Here is a 22,647-nt window from a genome sequence, read left to right as displayed (position 1 = left end):
AACCGAATGTAAACCACACGTAAAGATACGGGTTAGAATTAAGTGTTTGAATGGCATTTAGAAGTTATACACATAAGGAAGAGAATTATGGATGTCAACTTCTTTATTATAAGGAACACAACGTTTCGGAGTATATGCTTACTCCTTCATCAGATGAACGAAAGCTAGGAAGCAGAGAGCATATATATGTACATGTAAGAACAACACAAGTAATAAGATAACAAAGTTGGAAACATGACAAGGGAAGCCAACAGTTACTTAGCGCTGATAAGTGATTAGCAATAGACAAATGCAAGCCAGGAGTTAAATTGTCAGTGATCGGTAACAAGCTGGGGCAAAGGGGAGATCAGGGGGCAATCAGCACTGATAGGTAATAGCAATGGACAATAGCAGCGTTGTGTTAAAATAGATCTTCAGCAACCCATGCTTGTCGTAAGAGGCGACTAACATGATCGAGAGGTCGGGCTCGCTGACTTTTTTTTTATACATGGCATCGTATCCAAATTGCGTGGATCAATTCTCATGACATCAATCACTGGATTGTCTGGTCCAGATTCGATTATTTACAGACCGCCGCCATATAGCCGGAAAATTGGAGTGCGGCGTTAAACAACAAACAAACAAACATTGCAAACCTTGCCTATTAGATAAAAAATAACACAAAAATTGATTTTACATTATAAATAGAGTTCGCAACATTGTCATAAATACTTTTAACCAAAGCCCGGCAGTATATTTCACTAGTCGTTTATAATACGTGCACTAAAACGAGATCAAACGATATTATTGAATGTTTGGGTACTGCGAACGATGTTCTATGTTTACGGTTAAAACAGCTGCGCTGTCTTAATGCATCGCCGAAACGGTTCCTGTTCTCTGAAGCGGGGCATCCAATAGGAATCCGTCTGCGGTTCGCTTGCCTCTGTACAATGTACATATACGATTGTCGTCATTTGTTTTGCGAGATAGAAACTGGATTTACTTGTGGCATGATTGGCGTCCAAGAATAACACCGTGTTATATAAAATACCAACATATCTAATGCAAATTATCAACTTTACAAAAGCGCAGCTTTTGTTGAAAGGATACGGATCGTGTGACTAAAGGATGTACCCTCATACCACTGTGTCTACATCCTACCTTTATACTTCTGACAATTTGAATATCTGAAAACAGGGACAACCTGACCAAATACCCGTCAACAATTCTTCTCACCAAGGATAACCACATATCTATATGCCAATAAAACACAAAGTGTGCCAAGTTTAATTTTTTCAAAACTTGAACACCGAACAACATACACCAATGTCACAGAATTCGACGCCGAGGTTAACAATAACGTTAGTGCTGTTGTTGACGGTGACGAAAACAGCCGACGGTGCCAAGGCCTTCAGGAACTTCTGGTACTCGCCCTACGGCCTGCCCGAATATGGCCAGAGCGTGAGTCAGGGCTCCAACTTAGGTCTCCTTACAATGGTGCAGTGTTCCCGTTTTTGCTCTGACGACGATTTGTGCAATGCCTTCCAGTTCCACAAGACGGATCCTTCGTCCAAGAAAGGCATTTGCTACACGTTTAAATCACTCACCTACAACACTATCATGACCCCCGTGCCACAACAAAAGTACTTCGAGAAGGTGACTATGATTCTTTTTCATGTTTCACATAAATATGTTTAATCGATTTGATTCTGATACATTCTTACGAAAGCACAGTATGATACATATAATTCAACCACCGTCGGTAATATTTTGAAAGGGTTGGTTGGGTGGTTTATTGTTTTACGCCGCACTCAGCAATATTCCAGCTATATGACGGCAGTCTGTAAATAATCGTGTCTGGACCAGACATTCCTGTGATTGGTATCATGAGCATCGATCCACGTAATTGGGATCGATGACATGCATCAACCAAGTTAGCGAGCCTGACCACCCGATCCCGTTAGTCGCCTCTTACGACAAGCATGGTCGCCTTTTACAGCAAGCATGGGTTGCTGAAGACTTATTCTACCCCGGATCTTCACGGGTCTGTTGAAAGGGACTTAAATCTTGGTTTTGACTTCTGAGGTAGGTGTCATTGGCTTGAGACCCTTGATCTAATTTGGAATCTTAAGAGGTATCAAATCGACAGTGACGCACCTGCAAAAAAGAGGTGTTAAATCAATGGGGACATACTTCAAAATTAAAATCAGAGTTAGTTCATCTCGACTCTACCAAGGCACATTACTGATGTCGGTGAATGAATGAATTAAATCGCTTTCTCTCTTTCTCTGAGTAAATCTGCATGGCTCCACATAATGAACACATGATCTGTAAAGAATCGAGTCTGGACAGGACAATCCAGTGACTGACATCATGAGCATCGATCCACGAAATTGGGACGATGACATGCATCAACGAAGTCAGAGAGCCTGACCACTTGATCTCGTTAGTCGCCTGTTGTGGCAAGCATAGTCGCCTATTACGGCAAGCATGGGTTGCTGAAGATCTATTCACCCCAGGTCTTCACGAGTTTAACAATCATACACGAGGCCTGGCTGAAACGTTCTAAGCCTAACTGAAAAAAGACCCGTACAAAGTCGATGGTTTGCATTTATTTCTCCACATAGTCCCCTTTCAGGTTTACACACTTTTGCCAGCGATGCTGCAAGGCCTGGATGCCGGTTAAGAAGAAATTTTCTTCAGCCACCCTACAAAAGTCATTCACAGCGGAAATGACGTCATCATTACAAGGAAAATGGCGACCGGCTAGTTCCTTTTTCATTTTGGGAAACAAGTCGAAGTCTGACGGGGCCAAATCGGTTGAATAAGGGGGATGGTCAATGAGTTCAAAGCCATAATCATGCATCGCTGACATGGCAACCACCGATTTGTGAACAGGAGCATTGTCTTGGTGGAACAGGACTCCTTTAGTGAGCATTCCCCGTCGCTTAGCTTGCACGCAACTGTCTTAGTAGGTCAGCATAATATCTTCCATTGATAGTCCCCTTGGAATCTAAAAAGACTGAAGCCATCCAGCAGAAAGAACCGATTTGGATTTTGGGGGGGCTGGTGATTCCGGATGCTTCCATTGTTTAGACTGAAGTTTGGTTTCTGGTTGAAAGTGATGAATCCAGGTCTCATCCATGGTTACAAATCGGGCCAAAAAATCATCGGGATCTGCTTCAAAACGGCATAAATTGTCACGGGACGTCAGGAATCTGACACGTTTCTGATCCGCTGTCAAGAGCTTTGGCACCCATCTTGCAGAAACTTTCGTCATTCCCAACTCGTTGGTGATAATGTGCTCAACCCTCTCATGAGAGATGCCCACAACACTGGCAATATGTCGAGTGGTCAATCGTCGATGAGCCATCACCATGTCATGCACCCGGGTAATGTTTTCCGGAATGGTTGCTGTTGAAGGCCTTCCTGGACGCGGGTCATCGTTAAGGCTCTCTCTGCCACGCTTGGATTCTTCAGCCCACTTTGTTACAGTGGAAAAGGAAGGGGCATCATCCCCTAAAGTGGAGACCATGTCAGCATGTATCTGTGTTGGAGTTAGCCCTTTCAGTTGCAGGTACTTGATGACTGCCCTATAGCCAGCTTTGTCAATTTCTGGTGATTTCAATGGGTAGGTTCACAAGATGGTCTGGTACAAAGACAATAATAACACTACAGTTGCAGTTCTTATGTCTGTGATTCATTAAATGATTGTACTTGTTGGTGGAAAAAGTTTGTTTCAATCCGATTGAGATATCCCACTTAGGCTTAGAACTTTACAGCCAGCCCTCGTATCTTCCTATTAACAAGTTAGGAGAGTAGTATCATTACAATCAGGTTTTGAAAGAGGTGAGGCACAATGGTGAAGGATCACTGACCAAAACACTTTAACCATATCTCCAGAAGGTTTTCATTTCCAGAAGGGACACATCGGTCGGTTGGCAGCCGTTCTTAAATATAATTCGGTACTTCTTCGTGTAGCATCAATATACGATTGCAGTTGATCTGCCATCCATCAGTGTTGCATGCGTCCTTTAAGAGAATCATTTGACTAAACGAGCCGCAGGAATTGTTGACATGACAATGTGATGTTACAATGAGACAAGTAACCGTTGCGAAAGTGTTATGTTCCTTTTATTTGACAAGTTGGTTTAGGCAAGGTTCACACAGTGCCGAATATGGCTCCCGTTTGAAATCAGACAGCGCTACGACACGAAAAGTGAAAAAGTCGGATTACTATATTCAGTGATCTGGATGTCCTATCATTGTCTGAACGCAGTCGTATACGTTCGTAACAGAATCCTACGGATCGGGAAAGGTCAAGAGAGGTCGGCCAAGAACTCCCGACAGCATGGTGCGTCCCGTAACATTCGGGAAACTCAGCCGATTTTGTCTAGTCGGATTACAATCGTGACTATGTCGTGACAGATTTTGCTGTATCGGATCAAAATCGTAACAATGTCCCGTGTTGTTTGGACGGTGTCCTGTGGATCGGGAAGCTGTTGTGATGAACGAGCATGAATTGTTCATTGCCGTTTCATGTCGATTGAGGCCAGATTGCGTCCGGATCTTGCCGATTGGAACCGTCTTGTCGGTTCACTGTCCGGTCACTGTCTGATCTCTGTCGGATCGCATTCGGGAGACTTGGGACGCTGTTGGGACAGCTTCGGTCGTTTTTCACCATGCAGAAGATACAAATCGGATAAAATTCCGATTGAGAACGGGAGAATAGGGACGAGTTCGACTGGAAATGGCTGAATCGGGACAATATCTGATTGTTTGTGAATTTCCCGCCACGAATCACAGGATCTTGATCAGACTTTTGACAAATTTTAGTGCGGAATGGTCCCATCAAGGACGGCATTAAACATTTGAATGTGTGACAGCCCTTACGGATGAAGCCGACCCACAGTTTGACACGCAGTAGTTTTCCGGACGAGTAGGTAAACCTGTTTCAGTTCCACTGAAACGACTAACAAGAAGTCGACATCAGCCAGTTAGAACGCAGCTTTCTCGAGCTTTACGGCACTCGTTCCAATCTGGCGACTTCCATTTCAGACTACGCTTGAAAAATATGTTTACACAGTTCTCGATTAAAATTTAAAAAACTGTACAAAGGAACATTCCGGAATGTCTTGCGATTGTATGGCAGTGCTTCCCGCGTACTGTGCAACGCCACCTCCGTTCAAATGTTTCTCCCACGGAAGCGAGAGGTAGACGATGATTTGGATGGAATCAGTCTTACGGGCCGTTACTGTCGTTCGGAATACCACGTGTTATCATTTTCGAGGTTGCATGATTAGAAAACACATTCCGACTGTCACTTTCATAATCTGGCAAGCGGCGCTCTGATTGGTTGGATGAAAGGTCGTTCTGACGTGACCCTTAATGGGATGTCCTCAGATCTTTGTTTAGCGGTAGCGAGAACTAAGATCTGATTTCATGAGATTGGTGTGGACACGAAATAGTCACGTGTTGAAAGTCATATGTAGTGGAACCTAACTTTCTGACATTGGCGCCAGGCTCTGCCACACAACCATCTACATCGTGCTAATGTGTGTGAGTTTGGTTTTACGCCAGTCAGCAAAATTCTAACCTCATCTCGGAGAACTGTACATAATCGAGTCAAACAAGCGAACAACGACTCATGCCGTCGAAGAACGATGACAACACTATCAGAAAGTTCAAACATTACAACATTAAGACCCTCACGGTTATTGACTCTTTATTATGATTAGCACGGGGTTATGTGGAAGTTTCCCGCACGGAATTTCCGCAGGGACCAATTCTTATGGTACAATTTCAGTTTGCAGTTTGTCATCCATGACGTAATGACTTTGGCACAGTCGTCTCTGTTGGATGACAGAGTTTTTGAGCTTGAAATCGATTTTGAAATCTATACACAACTGGATCCAGAAATTGTGTTGATGATTATACTTTCATTCGGATTTGAAATTTCTAGACACATTGAAATTTCAAGTTACAATTGTATAATTGCAACTTATTATCTTGAAATTCCAAGATTATTATCTTCAAATTTCAACTAAGTTTATATCTTGACATTTTATCACAACACCTTGAAATTTCAAGAAAAGAAAACAAACGGCCGTAAAAGTATTTCGTACTTTCATTCGAATTTGAAATTTCAAGACACATTGAAATTTCAAGTTACAATTTTATAATTGCAACTTATTATCCTGAAATTCCAAGATTATTATCTTCAAATTTCAACTAAGTTTATATCTTCACATTTTATCACAACACCTTAAAATTTCAAGAAAACCCCCAAAACAAATGGCCGTAAAAGCATTTCGTACTAAAAGGCTTCCGTAGTATTCCATATTTTACGGAAGCCGATTAGGGCCATTTGTTTTTTCTTTGTTTTATCTTGAAATTTCAAGATACAAAGTTGAAATTTCAAGATACATACTAAGCTGAAATTTCAGGATATTGATCTTGAAATTTCAAGTTTAAAAGTTGAAATTTTGAGATTTTAACTTGAAATTTTAACTTATTATTTTGAAATTTCAAGAGACTAAGTTGAAATTTCAAGATGCTATGTTGGAATTTCAAGACAATGATAACTTTTAATTTAGCTTCTTGAAATTTCAACATGACATCTTGAAATTTCTAGTTAGTATGTTGAAATTTCAAGAAAAAATAAAAATAAAATGGCATGGAAAGGCTTCCGTACAAGTTGTTCATATACACGAAGATCTTAGGCGCAGAGGTTTGTAGACGTAAATGGCTACGTTTTGCAGAGTGGGTACCCAACTTATGTTGGGATGGATTTACGTAGAATGTCTGAGGTATATCTCAGATTCTTATACATTGCATGTTAGAATAAAATGATATTCATCCTAGGTATATTGACATTTGCAGATTAAACACAATCTGTCTTCTTAAGGGTATTTTATATCATTTATCTGCCAGTCTCCATTCTGGGCTGGTGTAAGCAGCATCTCAGTTGAGCAAGTGCAACCCTAATGTTGGAACTGGACTAATCCTTAATAGAAGTTACGAATTGATGTTTTGAATTGAATATATGATTTAGAACTCGATGCCAGGGCTGCATGACAATTCTTGCCCATGTGAACACTTAAGTCTAAAATGAAATTTCGAGAAAAAAATTGAAAATTATTTACACACTACTGCTCCCAATAGCAGCCAAATCCCAAAGAAGATAAAATATTTTTAATTTTGAAACCTAATTAGTCTTTCTATTTTTACAATCTCATAACAATAAATTATAGCATTTCCTGACACATCTGGAATGTGGCATGCTACTAATTCTGCACCAGTGTTTGATAGCCCTCTTATAAGTGATTATATACATTGGGTACCATCCACACTCACCTCTAACTACATGTAGTAGTAGTAGTAGTAGTAGTAGTAGTAGTAGTAGTAGTGAGTGGGAAATTTAGCTACGAAATCAGAAGACACACAGGAAACAATAACAAACTTTCCGATTCAACAACAAAAGAATAAGAAAAGGTAGATAGAGAGAGAGGTAATTTAATAATCATGGCGACAACTGTCGTCTTTTAAACATTATAAAAAGCGTTGCCGTAAGCAACTTTTGTAAAACGTTTGGATTCATTAAGTAAATAAATTTCTCTTCTTCGCATATCACATTAAATTTCGGTTGTCTTCTTCAGCTGCACAATATAATTCATACCGTAAATCTTCATAAACACTAGTAAAACATGACATTCATCTTCCACCAAATCACAATCGCAATATATTTTCATAGCCTCTACGTTAGTGGTATAGAAGGCTTGGAATATCTGCCTGTCTCAACGAACAAAGGTAAAATTCCACATCTGAACTTGTTTAAAATACGGCGGTGATCTCTGTACATAATATTTTTAACATAGAAATCAACAGAAGGTTTTCACTTATATTTTCTGTAAGTACATAACTTATTTCTATTTACAATACCCATATCATTCAAAAGCGAAGTGTGCCAATTAACTGCGTCATCCTGAAATAAAACGTTTTTGATATACCCAACACAGCGTTTAACGCCCCATCTGATTTCCAGTAAGTGAGAGCAATTATATTGATTCAAAAGGTTCATCATTTTACTATCCCAAGATGTAGTAAAACATCCAGACCATCGGTGAATAATATTGGACAGGCGCTCTTCTGCATAGATTTAAGTCTGAAAAGATTTCTGAAACATTCTATTTTCGGAGTAACCAAAATGAGCACCAGCCATATCCCCTCCACTTGCAAGAACAGGAGCATATTTATTTAAACCAAGAAACAACCAGCTGGCAGCCTTATTTTTGCACAACCTCAACTTCTTTAACACTATGCCCCATATACTGGCACCATAAAACAAAACTGGTTCAACCAGCGATTTATACAACTTCGTAAAAACATCATACGACATGCCACCAGCATAAATATACTGAGTGTACAGAGCAGATAACGCTCTATTAGCGGACTTACAAAGCTCTTTCACGGTCTTCGTTTAAACACAATCAAAGCTAACGGTAAGCGCTATCATAAGAAATGTGAGTATTGCCACACGAAAACTGATCTAACAACAGATTTCTTCCGAATATGAACATTTTAGTTTTGTCGTCATTAATACTAGTACGCCATTTTAAACACGAAGTACTTACAATATCTGACATTTTTTGGAGATATGTTTCATTTGGAGCTAACCACACAATATCATCAGCGTATAGCAAAATGGATAACATTTCGTTATCTAATGGTACCCCCCATTTGAGATTCGTTATCTCCGTGGCAAGATCATTTATATAGAGAGAAAATAGAGTTGGTGACAATTTGCAACCTTACTTAACACCCTTGGAAACGTTAAAACTGTCTGTTATATAGTCATTCACGCGTACTGCACATCTCACATCTTGATATTGGGCTTGGACAGCTTTCAACATCTTCCCTTGTACTCCAACAGACATAAGTTTATACCATTGACATTTGCGGTCTACAGTGTCAAATGATTTCTTTAAGTCTATAACACACACAAAGGTTGATAGTCCAGCAGATTTCCTATTATTTATCACATTATACAAATGGTCGATACAGTTTCTGTCAGAACGGAAACCATTTTGTTCCTGAGACAATATATTGTTCTTCTCAAGCCAGTTCCTGAATCTATTGTTCAAAACGCCTGCAGATATTTTACACGGTATAGACATTAAATTAATGCCTCTATACGACAGAGGTTCAGTCAGGACACTTTTATCTTTTGGTATGGGGCTAATAAGTCCTTGGCTCCCTTTCTGTACTATGTCATCATTAATGTTACAATCTTGAAATAAATATTTAAGTGTGAAAACCAATCATTTTCTGTCTGAACTGTGGGCGAGATGTTGTACTGGAATGCAGACCAGAATACTTATGCATTATTAATATTCGATAATAATTTATCACGAACATATACGTTATGCAGTCTTTATTGTCCTTATTAAGTCATTATATTTCTTTCTGGAGTCTATGTAAGATCTCAATGTTTCACAGTCTTTATATCTTCAGGGGGCGCGGGTGGCCAAGTCGTCTAAGGCGCCGCGATTCGCTGTGCAGAGTTGCGTCCCTTGGGCACGCCAGAAACCTATGATTGTGGGTTCGAATCCCGGTTCGCCCCAATTATGTTTCTATGTTTGTCAGCATCATACCCGTGCTCGTGGGTTTCACCGAAGTGGTAAACGTCGGAGACCTGCATCACTTGTGGCTTTTCTCCCACATTAAGCTGACACGCCGCGATATGACTGGAATACTGTTAAAAGCGGCGTTAAACCCAACTCACTCACTCACTCACTTTATATCTGCTGAATACGTTAGCTGTTCTTGTCACTTTAATTCTGTCATATTTCATTGTAACCTTTAATCTCTCTCTGTTTGCACAACACTCCTGTCATCTTGATATTAATATTATATTATGAATTTATATTATACCTTTTCTCATGTACCACCGTTGGTGGATCTTTCTGAGAAATAAACTGAACTTGAACTTGAACAGTCTTAATGTTACGGTTCTCAGGTATCTATATTCAGAATCAAACCATGGCTGATCAGTCTTTGTAGTTTTCTAAATAGAATCTGCTGCTTGATGAATAGCATCCGTAAAAAGTTTTATTGATTTATCTACATCTGTGAGAGCTAAAGTTACACATATGTCTAGAATGTTCTTTATATCAGGCGAGAGAAGATTATCACGAAATTTACGACAACAATCATCAGTCCAAATAAATTTAAAATTAACGTCGTTATTGTTCGTAGCACGTGAAGCGTCACCGTTAATACCTATGTCACGTGATTGAAATGAACAGCTGATTAGCAGGTGGGGTGACTCTGGCCTACATTCGACGTTAAAACCAGTACATGTAAAGAAACCGCTCGATCCAATGATATAATCAATAACACTCGTTCCTAATGATTAGATTAAAGTAAAGTCACCCGGGGCTGTATCTGTGCCACGACGTACATTGAATATATTCAAATTAAGTATCGAACACAAAACAAGTAACTTTCTGCCATACCTTTTTGTAGTTTTATTACACGAAAAACGTTGCATATTAAGACTACAACACATATATTCACAGTTATCAATATTCAGAGATCTCATAATGTCATCTTCAACAAAAACTAGATCTGTTCCAGTATGTGCGACAATATCTCAATGAGTGAGTGAGTTGGGTTTAACGCCGCTTTTAACAGTATTCCAGTTATATCACGGCGTGTCAGCTTAATGTGGGAGGAAAGCCCGAAGTGATGCAGGTCTAAGATGTTTACCACTTTGGTGAAACCCACGAGCACAGGTATGGTGCTGACAAACCTAGAAACATAATTTGGGCGAACAGGGATTCGAACCCACAATCATAGGTTTCTGGCGTGCCCAAGGGACGCAACTCTGCACAGCGAATCGCGGCGCCTTAGACGACTTGGCCAGCCGAACCCCCCAATATCTCAATGAAGATCCTGGGTAGAATAGGTCTTCAGCAAACCATGCTTGCCGTAAATGGCGACTATGCTGTCGTAAGAGGCGACTAACGGGATGTGGTCGTAAGGCTAGCTGACTTCGCTGATACATGTCATCGAATCCAAATTGCGTGGATCGATGCTCATGATGTCAATTACTGGATTGTCTGGTCCAGACTAGCTTATTTAAACCGCCGTCATATAGCGGGAATATTGCTAAGTGCGGCGTTAAACAACAAACCAAACCAAACCAAAACCTAATAGGGTGGATACATAAGTGATTCTTGTAGCAAAGATATCCCACAGTGATATGCTCTAGTATTGTACCAAGTAGCGTATTCAGGCTAAACATAATTTATACCAAAACAAGTAATACACGTAATGTATCAAAGAGATTTCTTGAATATAAAACTTGAAATTTCCACCTAGTATCTTGAAATTTCAAGAAGAAAATAAAGTGACCCGAAAAGGCTTCCGTACTTTCACCAAGCAAACCTCTTTTCCTAATAAAAAGAAAACCAAATAGCTCAAACCTACCCGACGTGAAACAAGATCTGACTCGCATATGAAATGCAAATATAGGACTTGCATGGGTATGGTTATGCTGGAGGGGACATTTGTTTTTATCAGCAGTGTATGAACTCTGTATACATTGCTACTGACAGAAAAACACAAATACACAAAACTATTTTTATTTAGCAAAATCATTCCTTTAAGTTGTTTTTTAACAATCGAAAGGATCTTGAGCAGGCATGAAACCGTGTGAATGAAGATCAATGAAAACCACTTTGAGGTCGTCTACCTGGCATTTGTGGTGTCACGCCCTCCACTCAGGGCAAGCAAGCACCTGCTGTCGGGGGGAATCTGTTACAGACATCTTTTGTCTAATCTGATACTGAATACAATAGACGGCTATACTCCAGCACACACCAGGTAGAGTTCTGCCATTGACGGTTATTGTATTTTGTCGGGCTTGTGCGAGGCGAAGTGGAACCAATCCAAATACATCACGTGCATATAGTTATACATTGTGGTGCCTTGCCTGCTCCAGAAACCATTAATAAGGCCATTGTGTTACGCACAATAAATGTAAATTTAAATGGTTCAGCTACAAGTTGGACGATATTACTTTTTAATCTGCTGAACATTTACAAGGTAGACACAATTTTATGGATAACAACTTCTATAATACTGTAAAAAGTGACGTTTCGGTATAGATCCTTATACTTGACAACGGTATACGGATCTATAACGAAACGCCGCTTTTTACAGTATTAAAGAAGTTGTTATCCATAAAATTGTGTCTACCTTGTTATCCGTCAACTTGTAAGTAATGCCTATCACAATTTGCTTAACATTTAATTGTTTCGAAAGTAGTTTAAAATCACCCAATATTAATATTTTTAAGAGGACAATTATTTTTTGGACACACACATGTCGTCAGCTTCAGAAGAGCTAGTGGTCATTATTCAACACTGACACAGCAGGGACGCTTTCAAGAGGACCGATGCTGATAGTAGAATGCAGTTAGCCGTTCCTCGCCTACTCTTGTACCACTAAGTACATAGTACCTTATGAAGTTGATTAATATTTGATAAGCGTGCTAAGTTTGTTTTAGCACAAGGCGCTGTAAAGCGGGGAAACGATTTCAAACAGTTGCTGCTTCAATAAACAAGGGACAATTGAAGAAAGCATTTTCACATTTATTTGTGATAGAAAACTACACATTTCTATATAAAATATCCTGATGTTTTCAATCATACCAAGGTTAATACGAAAACGATCATAATATTTGTAAATTTTCTTTAACTTTCAATGAAGGTGGTATGCGTTTCATGTTAGGAACCTGTTTAAATCGTTAATTCTTTTTTATCGGCAAATAACAGCGCGATGGTAAGTTATGAACCATTTCAGTAAATTTATTATCCAAACGTTAAACAGAATAAAAACTTATTTTTCAAGATCATCTTTCGTTACCAAACAATGACAGTGATTTTTGAAATAATTCGCCAGTCACATACAGATAAACACAAATCACTACAAAGCATTAGTAATCACAACTAATGTGAATAACAATGTGATTTTGACGATATAATTGGTGTATTATTTAATCCGTTTGACCTTGTATGCCCATATGACCCGGAATCGATAGACGACATACATTTACAGATTCTAGTGTGGATTTAGAAGAATTTCACGTAGCATTTTAAAGTCTATTATCGTTTACATATATGTATTATTGTATTGTTCATGGGGACTTATTCAATTCCAGCAGATTGTTGCCTTTCAAAGACTAGTTTATGTATGAATTAAAATTTATAAAACTAAATTTACTCAGGAAATTGACTATTTAATAATCTAAGGGTGGCGGATGTCGGAGCAGGGATTATTTGTATGTTATGGAATCATTTCCTTGAAACAAGTATCATGCACATAAATGTTGTGTGTGTGTGTGTGTGTGTGTGTGTGTGTGTGTGTGTGTGTGTGTGTGTGTGTGTGTGTGTGTGTGTGACTTGACTGCTCTTTTAGTTCATGGCCTGCGGAATAAATGTAATTAAGGCGGCCAAATGATACGTATATTTGAAACGCTGGTCATATTGACCTCGGATGACTCGTTGATTTCCTAACATGCATACATTTGGCAAACACTGTCCCTTCGTGTAGTGTTACGAGCACCAACGCTGATTGTGATTCATAAACACATGCTCATGATGAAGCCGGGATCGTACAATGGACTATTCACGTTTCTTATGACTGTTGAAAGGTTTCGTCGCTTCTATTTACCCCTCTCATCAACAATGTCGGTATGACCTTCATTGTGAATATCTGAATCAACACAGCCTGCATTACACCTACTCTGTCCTGACGAATGTTTTGTTTTTGGAGTTGAGTGAAAAATATTTGTGGCGGTAGTGTTCAATCATGATATAAATCAATCCCTTGTGAAAATAATTGATTGCTCAACTAGTTGTAGGGACGTACATATTAGCATACAAAGGCGTTTCAATATTATTTTGGGCACTGAGAATGGAATAACAATATTATCAATTGATTGATCAATACTTTTGTGTTTTAAAATTCAACCCCAAAGATTTTTTTTACAAAAGAAATGCAGATAGGCAATTTACTGTTCTAGTAACGGTTCGTGTTTGACATGAAACCGGCGTTCACCAACCACTTGAGCCTTGTGCCTATAGTAAGCATATATACTTCGTCAAATAAACCTTTTTGAAATCAATACGTAGATCAGTCAGTTACCAATGTCGCAAATCTTTAAATATAATTATATTTAGATAAACACTCGTAAAAGCTCTGCACGTCATTTCCGATTTCCACGATGACGGTATAATTAGTATGCACGCTGGTTTGTCGCAAATGCAGTTAATGTTCTATAAGATAGCTATTTCTAAAATCTTTATTATTTAATCAAACTGTCCAAACAAAAAGGGAAGGGATTTTACGTGCATATTATTGCGCTAGACGCACTTGTTGACAACCGCGCCGATTCCACACCTTACTATACAGGTATATAAGTAAAGTATTCACCATGTTAAAACAGTTTCGCATAGAAGTAAAATTAATGTAGTATCTCACTTTTCAAAGTAATTCAACCACACGTGGAGATAAATTTAACTTAGATAAAAAGTACTTCATATGTTAATGAACTATTTATTCGCAAATCGATAAAAACGTATTTACATATTTCCCTAAATTTAGATGCGTCTGAATTGCGGAGAGAAGGCTGCAGAGGTCTACAATCTCATATAAGGAAACTGGTCCCGTTAAACTAGTCTCCTCTCTAAATTGTTTCGGAATTTTTATCTTCAAAGTTGCCAACACTTTTAAAATGGCTCAGCTCCGTCCCTGTCCAGTTAGTCACTTATTGTCAGTGAAGTATACTATTGTTTTGATAATGATAACAATTGTCCCAGTAGTTTCTCCAGATTTACGATGATTAATTCTGACTCGATCGCCGATTGACAAGGGCGACGCCATGCTTGTTTGCAATCTCCTACCCAGACTTCCATGCTAACATATGATTTGCCCCCAAACGAGTTTTTATGCTATTCCATTTAGTTAACATTTGACATATTTATTATGTATACCACCATGATTATGTCAACTTAATACCTCTAGTTCCTTGAAAACAATAGGGGCGGTCGGGTAGCCTAGTGGTTAAAGCGTAAGCTCGTCACGCCGAAGACCCGGGTTCGATTCCCGACATAGGTACAATGTGTGTTACCTATTTCTGGTGTCCCCCGCCATGATATTGCTGGAATATTGCTAAAAGCGGCGTAGCACCATACTCACTCACTCAGTGTTCGTGTAAACACCTTCACAGTGTTTGTGTAAGCACCTTCACAGTGTTCGTGTAAGCACCTTCACAGTGTTCGTGTGAGCACCTTCACAGTGTTCGTGTAAGCACCTTCACAGTGTTCGTGTAAGCACCTTCACAGTGTTTGTGTAAGCACCTTCACAGTGTTCGTGTAAACACCTTCACAGTGTTTGTGTTAGCACCTTCACAGTGTTTGTGTAAGCACCTTCACAGTGTTTGTGTGAGCACCTTCACAGTGTTTGTGTAAGCACCTTCACAGTGTTTGTAGAGTTTATTGCATACTCCTCCTGTCGTATTTTTCAAATACGTTTTTGAAACATTTCTTGAACCACATTTGTATTTATGACCTTATTCTGGCTTCAGATAACACTTACTATAAGTTGTGTCACAGTTAAATGGCTCACATATACAACTGAGTCATTTCATACCTTATACATATGCATTATAGAGTATTATGCTAGTAGGAATGTCCCTGTCAATAGTTGAGTAGCATATACCCCTGACTGAATCTTTAAGCACGTGTATGTGTAACGTCTTCAGGGTTATTTTGTTACACTCTTCAAAAAAAGAAACGCACAGGTGGATTTTTATGAAGTTATGAAGTCGATATATTTAATTTAATATCATAGATACAAATATGAAGTTTTGGAGCTCGATAGCCACATGTTGTCGTTGTATAAAGGCATTTAAAACTGTTCATTGTCATGTCACATTAGGCCACAAGGTTGCGCTGAACTCAGTATCTCGTGTGACCGCCCCGGGCAGCAATCACGGCTCTGCATCTCCTCGGTACTGACTGGATAAGTGTACGAATTCTGTCCTGCGGAATTCTGCGCCATTCTGCTTGTAACGCGTTGGCCAGTTGTGGGAGTGTCTGCGGCGTGTTGACGTACGTTGACGTACACGTCGATCGAGTTCATCCCAGAGGTGTTCGATTGCGTTGAGATCTGGAGATCTCGACGGCCAGGGCAAGACGGTGATGTTGACATTATGGGGGTAGTCTACCGTACTGTTGAAACAGCTACCCCTGGTGGTCAATGATTGGAAGAAGGTGAGGTTGGGGAATTTGATTCATGTAGCGATTTTGCTTTCAAATTTCCCTGAACCACAACCAAGTCAGATCTCGTAGTGATCTCGGTTCTCGGCCGGTCTGCAGTGAACTTGAACTGTGTGTATCGGTCACAAAGTCGGCAAAGGGTGCTGTGGTGGACGTTGAAGTGGCGTGCAACAGAAGACTGCGATTTCCCTCTTTGGATACGTCCTATGGCGATGTTCCGATCGGCAACGCTGAGTCTCGGCATTTTCGAACTTGAAAATTGTTGACAATTGAATGACCAAGTATTGCCTTATGCTTGCCTTTTTATATCCACTACCACGAGTTACGAATGCCATAACTCGCACGTGCATTTTGCTTTACTGTTTTCCCCCATGACAATTTTGAACAAGTGTGAAAACAATGCCATTTAAGACATTGCAAATCGACAATGGCTGCGTTGTGACGCACCGTTTGTCGAATATCAGGCCACCAGCATTTTCCGATAACATACATCCAATTTATATACCGGATGTTTTGTGTAGTCAGGTTCAATGAACTACATACTACCTGTGCGTTTCTTTTTTTTTTGGAGAGTGAACTTATTGGATGAACGGATCACCATTATTGCATTCGTAATCCTTCTTGGTTTACAACAATTCACCCCCGTGAAGATCCAAGTTAGAATTGGTCTCCTGCAACAAATGCTTGTCTTCCCCCGTAAAAACCGGGGTAGATTTGGTCTTCAGTAATCCATGCTTGTCATAAGAATCGACCAATCTAATCAAAATCAGATCTTAGTTTTCGCTATCGCTAAACAAAGATCTGGGGACATCCCATTACGGGTCACGTCAGAACGACCTTTCATCCGACCAATCAGAGCGTCGCTTACCAGATCATGAAAGCGACAGTCGGAATGTGTTTTCAAATCATGCAACCTCGAAAACGTTAACACGGTGTATTCCGAACGACAGTTACGGCCCGTACGACTTATTCCGCCAAAATTATCGTCTATCGCTCTCTTCCGTGGGATAAACATTTCAACATGGGAGGCGTTGCACAGTACGAGGGAAGCACTGCCATACATTCGCAACTATATATTAAACATTCCGGAATTGTCAATTGTTCAGTTTTCAAAATATTAATCGAGAACTGTGTCAACATGTTTTTTAAGCGTACTCTGAAATGGAAGTCGCCAGGTTGAAATAAGTGCCGTAAGCTGGAGAACGTTGCTTTCTAATTGGCTGATGTCGACTTCTTGTTAGTCATTTCAGTGGTCGGTCAAAGTTCGAAAGGTCGTTCTGACGTGACTCGTAATGGGATGTCCTCAGATCTTTGTTAAGTGGCAGCGAGAACTTAAATATGATTTTAATGAGATCCATCTTCCTGAGACAAGGGCGTTAACTGAATATAAAAGTCCAGTTTCAACGTATGTACACCTTCTTTACGTACATCACCATGTCATATTACATGTTAATTCTGGTATCAAGAAGGACTTTATTTCCGTTCCGCGTACCACATTGCGGAGTCCCGAATACCCTCCCGCATATTTGACGAGCAAAATAGAAAATGTCTTGTGGTTGGAGACATGAAGTAAATAAAAATGATATAACCTTTTTGGTTTTGTGTGTATATTGTTGAAGAAAACGTCTTTTAACAATTCACACATTTGAAGATCGGGGTTAGAAATGGTCTTCAGGAATTGTCTGGTCCGGACTCGATTATTTACAGACCGCCGTCATATAGCTGGAATATTGCTAAGGGCGGCGTTAAACAACATACCAACCAACCAAATCAGGAACCCATGCTTGTCGTAAGAGGCGACAAACGCGATCAGAATTTTCTGACTTTGTTGATGCATGTCATCACTTGAATGTCTGGTCAATACTTGATTGTTTACAGACCGCCGTCATATAGCTGGAATATTTTGCGGAGTGCTGTTTTTAACAAACGAATAACAATGCAACTTCACAATAAAGACGAAATATGCAATATTGTTTTCAGAGGGATTGTTTCGAGTTTCGTCACTTCACGTCTGGCATCATGTACACGACCGAGCTCCGTCTCATACTCTTCGAGGGCGCTGTGACACATCTCTTTAATATCATTGTCAATGGCCGACGTCTAGTATTTGAGGGCTTTCAATCTAAACATCATACTGATATCTTTCCTGGACTAGTCGGAACAGTGGATGGAGCTTTTCAAGGGCCCCTCGATTACACCTACATTATACAAGGTAAGTTCGAATTACAAAGGGGGACGCCGTGGTGTGTGTGTGTGTGTGTGTGTGTGTGTGTGTGTGTGTGTGTGTGTGTGTGTTGTGTTGTGTTGTGTTGTGTTGTGTTGTGTTGTGTTGTGTTGACTGGGGGATCTATATCTGAAAAACGAATTGTATTTTGTCCCCCACCTACCGACCAGAATATCCAAGGATCTTTAATCAAAGATACTAAAAAAGATGTCTGACCTAATTAGACCCAAAGTACGCTCTGTTTCTTTGACACCGAAATACCCTGCTCCTGGTTACCTGGGCAACACGTAAACATTCCCGTTCCTTATTGCGCTCATCTCTGTAGGTGATGATATACAGGTGTTCCGGCACCGTGAAAATCTGAAGGTCACATCGCCATGCAACTGTGACACTGTCCCAAAGAGTGGTGCAGCTGAGTGCGTTTATACATAACACACATGGTCGTCCTTAAGTAATTGGTTTGAGGAGCTTGGTTCGGCTCAGTTTGTGGTCGTCAAGTCTAAAGACTGGTGTCTGTGGTTACATGCGGAAGGAATTGGGATGAAATGGGGTTCAACGTAGCGTCCAAGACTATAGGGCTTACATAGTGATGTGCAAGCACGTGCGTGCGTGCGTGCGTGCGTGCGTGCGTGCGTGTGTGTGTGTGTGTGTGTGTGTGTGTGTGTGCGTGCTAGTACTAGTCCGGACTAATGCCTATTTCTAGTGCTAGCACACTGAGATACCATGTCGCAGTTTACCAAGAATAGCCCACTCAGACACAGTATACTGATTCAGAGCCGACCAGTCCTTGTTTTAGCCCCTTTATACCGAGCGCCAGACAGGGCAAGAACACAGTACCATCTTTTAACGTCTTTTGGTATGACGCGGCCGGCAATCGAACCCCGGACCTTCCGCTTTCCTGGCGGAGGCTCTACCACTAGACCACGGAGGCGGTCTGATGTTTTTCAGAATACGTTTGGTCACATGTATGGAGAGTTAATGTACTATTTCCGACGTAGGTCACATGTATGGAGAGTTAATGTACTATTTCCGACGTAGGTCACATGTATTGGAGAGAGTTAATGTACTATTTCCGACGTAGGTCACATGTATGGCGAAAGTTAATGTACTATTTCCGACGTAGGAAATCAAGTGATCTGCATGTCCAATGGACACAAGGGGTGACCAGCCCAGTGGTGTGAATACAAGCCACGAATTCCTTTTCATAAACCATAACAAATTTCTGCAGACTCCATAGGACGATTCCGACTACTTCATAATTATGTGTTTATGGATGTTGTGATGTTGGCGAAAGTCGAGCGTGTCCTGCCCATCGGGGCTCCCGTAACAAGCACACGTGTTCACCTGAAAATAAATTAAAAAGTCTACAAAGGGAATTGCGTGGGACATCCTTTTTGTCACTGATGCATCAAATTTGGAAATGTCCTTCACAAGTGAAGTCTCCCATAAAACTTTTGTGAAAGCTTTTCTTCTTACTTTTGTGGAAGAGTTGTGTGGTTCTCTTTGGCATCTTTGAAGCAAGGGAATTCTCAATTGTACATCGAAAGTTGTGAAATGTATTCACCACAAGCTGGAGCTTCTGGAATAATGCGTGGTATCCCTCCCAATGCCTGGATGCCTGGATGCCTGGATGCCTAGATAGGTGGGTGGGTGGGTGATATGAGTGGGATCCACCGTTTTGGTCTTTCATCGAGTAACACACCAATAGATCATATAATATCTACATGAACCTTTTCGCGTAAGTGGAGTCCATTATATTTACCTATGGTGTGCTGTGCTGTAGTGGCGAGCCACGATAAAAAGAGCGAGTGAGTAAGGTTGTACGCCGGGTATTTTTCAATATTCCTGTAATATCACGGCGGGCGACACCTGAAATGGGCTTCTGTGTCCACTTGGAGAATCGAACCCGGGCATTCGGTGTGAAGAGCAAACGCTTTAAGCACCAGGTCACCCAACCGATAAATGATAAGACGTCACGCGCCGTGCTATGACAGAACGTGACGTGTAGTGACGAGACACTTCAGAACGGGGCGTGAAGTGACGAAACGTGACAGAACCTAACGCGACAAAACGTGACAATAATCCGATGAAAGTGTGTGACATGTAGTGACTTGACGTGACGACACAAGCCGTAGTATTAACGTTATAACTTAGAATCAGGATATACCACGAGAAGTCGCTAAACCACATCAACATATACACACAATGCTATTTCAGAAAGTGGTCAAATGTAACAAATGTTAGAATTGGGATTAAACGTTCTTAGTAAGTACAGATTCTAGTAATCTTTTGGGTTGAGTCCCACCCGGGATTCGAACCCACACTGCCAGAGTGAGGCACCTAATCGCCAGCACACAAAGTCTGCGAATTATCCCACTCGGCCACCGAGGCTTCACAAACAACATACAGTAAACTACGGTTATAACGAACTCAAAGGGCCCACTAACTTTAGTTTGTTATAACCGTAGTTCGTTATAAGCATATATACAACATAACTATAGCAAATAGTCGGGACAAAAAATCGGTTCGTTATTTCCGTCAGTTCGTTATAAGCGTGTTCGTTATAAACGTACTTTACTGTATTCATATTTGTCTACTTTCTCGGTGTATTGTACTATGTTTAACTCCCGTCTGTTCTTCCAGGAGATCAAGTCAAATGCTTCTCTTCGCTTTATCCAAACATCACCAAATTCGAGGCCTGTCCCTCGGGCGTGCCACCTCAGAACATCCTGGCCCCCTATTTCTTCAATAACACGCATTTGGACGCCATCGTCGCGCTGGACAACACCACTGACAACGTCCACATCATCAGTGACAACACCGTCTACGAAATGAATTGGTCTGGTAGCGAATACACGGTGACCGGAAGTTACCCAATCACCGACACCGGATCCGGAAACATCTGGGCAAAGGCACCTGAGAATGTCACTGCGTTGTTACGTATGAGTTGGCCGGATGAGTACCTCTTTATTGAAGACTATAAATTTGTCACTTACTCTGCTGTTTCCAAAAGCCCCACTGGTATTTTTTTCTTCTGTAAATAGCTTTCCATGAAAGATGGTTAAGCCCCGTTTGGTGTAATGATGTTTGAGGGTTCTGGAATTACCAAGTTGTCTAAGGAGCGGCTTGCCACCATGAAGAGTATCATCCCTTAGATACTTGGACCCGCTGGTTACTGGTTCGAAATCAATATTCGTCCTTGATATTATCTTTTATCCGTCAGAACCGTATCAGTGCTCGTAGATGCCACAAGAGGGATGCACGCCAAACCTGCCTCAAGATGAACTTATCACACATGTTGAACTGACACTCCTTTTAAAGCAGCAATAATTCAAACTTTCTCACAACATATGTAGTGATGTGTTTGATATGTTGAAATAAACACGAATAATGTTCAAATCCGGATTTGGTCGTGCTTTAAAATGAGCAGTGAGTGAGATAAAATGTCACATTGCACAGGCAACAGTTCAACGATATAGCGAAGCGTGTTAATTAACAGATACACACAGATTTGATGGAGAATTGACCTATATTGAAACCCTAGATAAAAAAATTACACGCAGTTTACGCCCAATTTCTAGAGGTCCACCAACCAGTAGAACACACAAAAGGTCATTGAAGCAGAATTTTGTCAAAGATATTGCTGCATACAACATTTCACTCAGAAAGTAGGAGCCAGTTACATGTTTTTTTAATTACAAACCTTTTTTACAGAACACCCAGTAAAGACTTTTTCCAGCATTTAATGACAACATATATTATATCTGCGATTACACTTTCTCAGTAAAGTACAAATTCTAGTACTTTTATAGGTTGGGTCCGAACTGGGATTCGAACGCACACTTCTCACACAAAAGTCAGTGACCTAACCCAACTAATCCACATCTGGTAGTTTAGATCACCCACTTGTGTACCCCAATGGTAGTGTAAGTTCTCTGCTAGCATTTAATTTAATAAACATATTGTTTTTGTTAAAAGAATCCACCCCCTAATGCACACTAAAAAGGGGGTTGCAATATGTGACCCAACTTACTGTGTGCATACGCGGATCCTTCAGGAACAATTGGGACTGCACAAAGTAAGAACGACTTCATC

At 40.4% G+C, this 22,647-nt stretch overlaps 1 protein-coding gene across 1 annotated transcript; it reads left to right on the top strand.

Annotated features, from left to right (window-relative positions):
• The first annotated feature begins 917 nt into the window (after positions 1–917).
• Positions 918–21,939, top strand: LOC124136969. Its single transcript, XM_046503051.2, has 3 exons — positions 918–1,635; positions 18,309–18,540; positions 21,196–21,939. The coding sequence occupies exons 1-3, from the start codon at positions 1,306–1,308 to the stop codon at positions 21,594–21,596; spliced, it is 963 nt and encodes a 320-aa protein (XP_046359007.2). The 5' UTR covers positions 918–1,305; the 3' UTR covers positions 21,597–21,939.
• The last annotated feature ends 708 nt before the right edge of the window (positions 21,940–22,647 follow it).

Source organism: Haliotis rufescens, unplaced genomic scaffold, assembly GCF_023055435.1.
Source record: "Haliotis rufescens isolate VD_foot unplaced genomic scaffold, xgHalRufe1.0.p SCAF_1, whole genome shotgun sequence".
In the NCBI taxonomy this organism is placed as follows: domain Eukaryota; kingdom Metazoa; phylum Mollusca; class Gastropoda; order Lepetellida; family Haliotidae; genus Haliotis; species Haliotis rufescens.
This window is presented reverse-complemented; position numbering and strand designations above follow the sequence as displayed.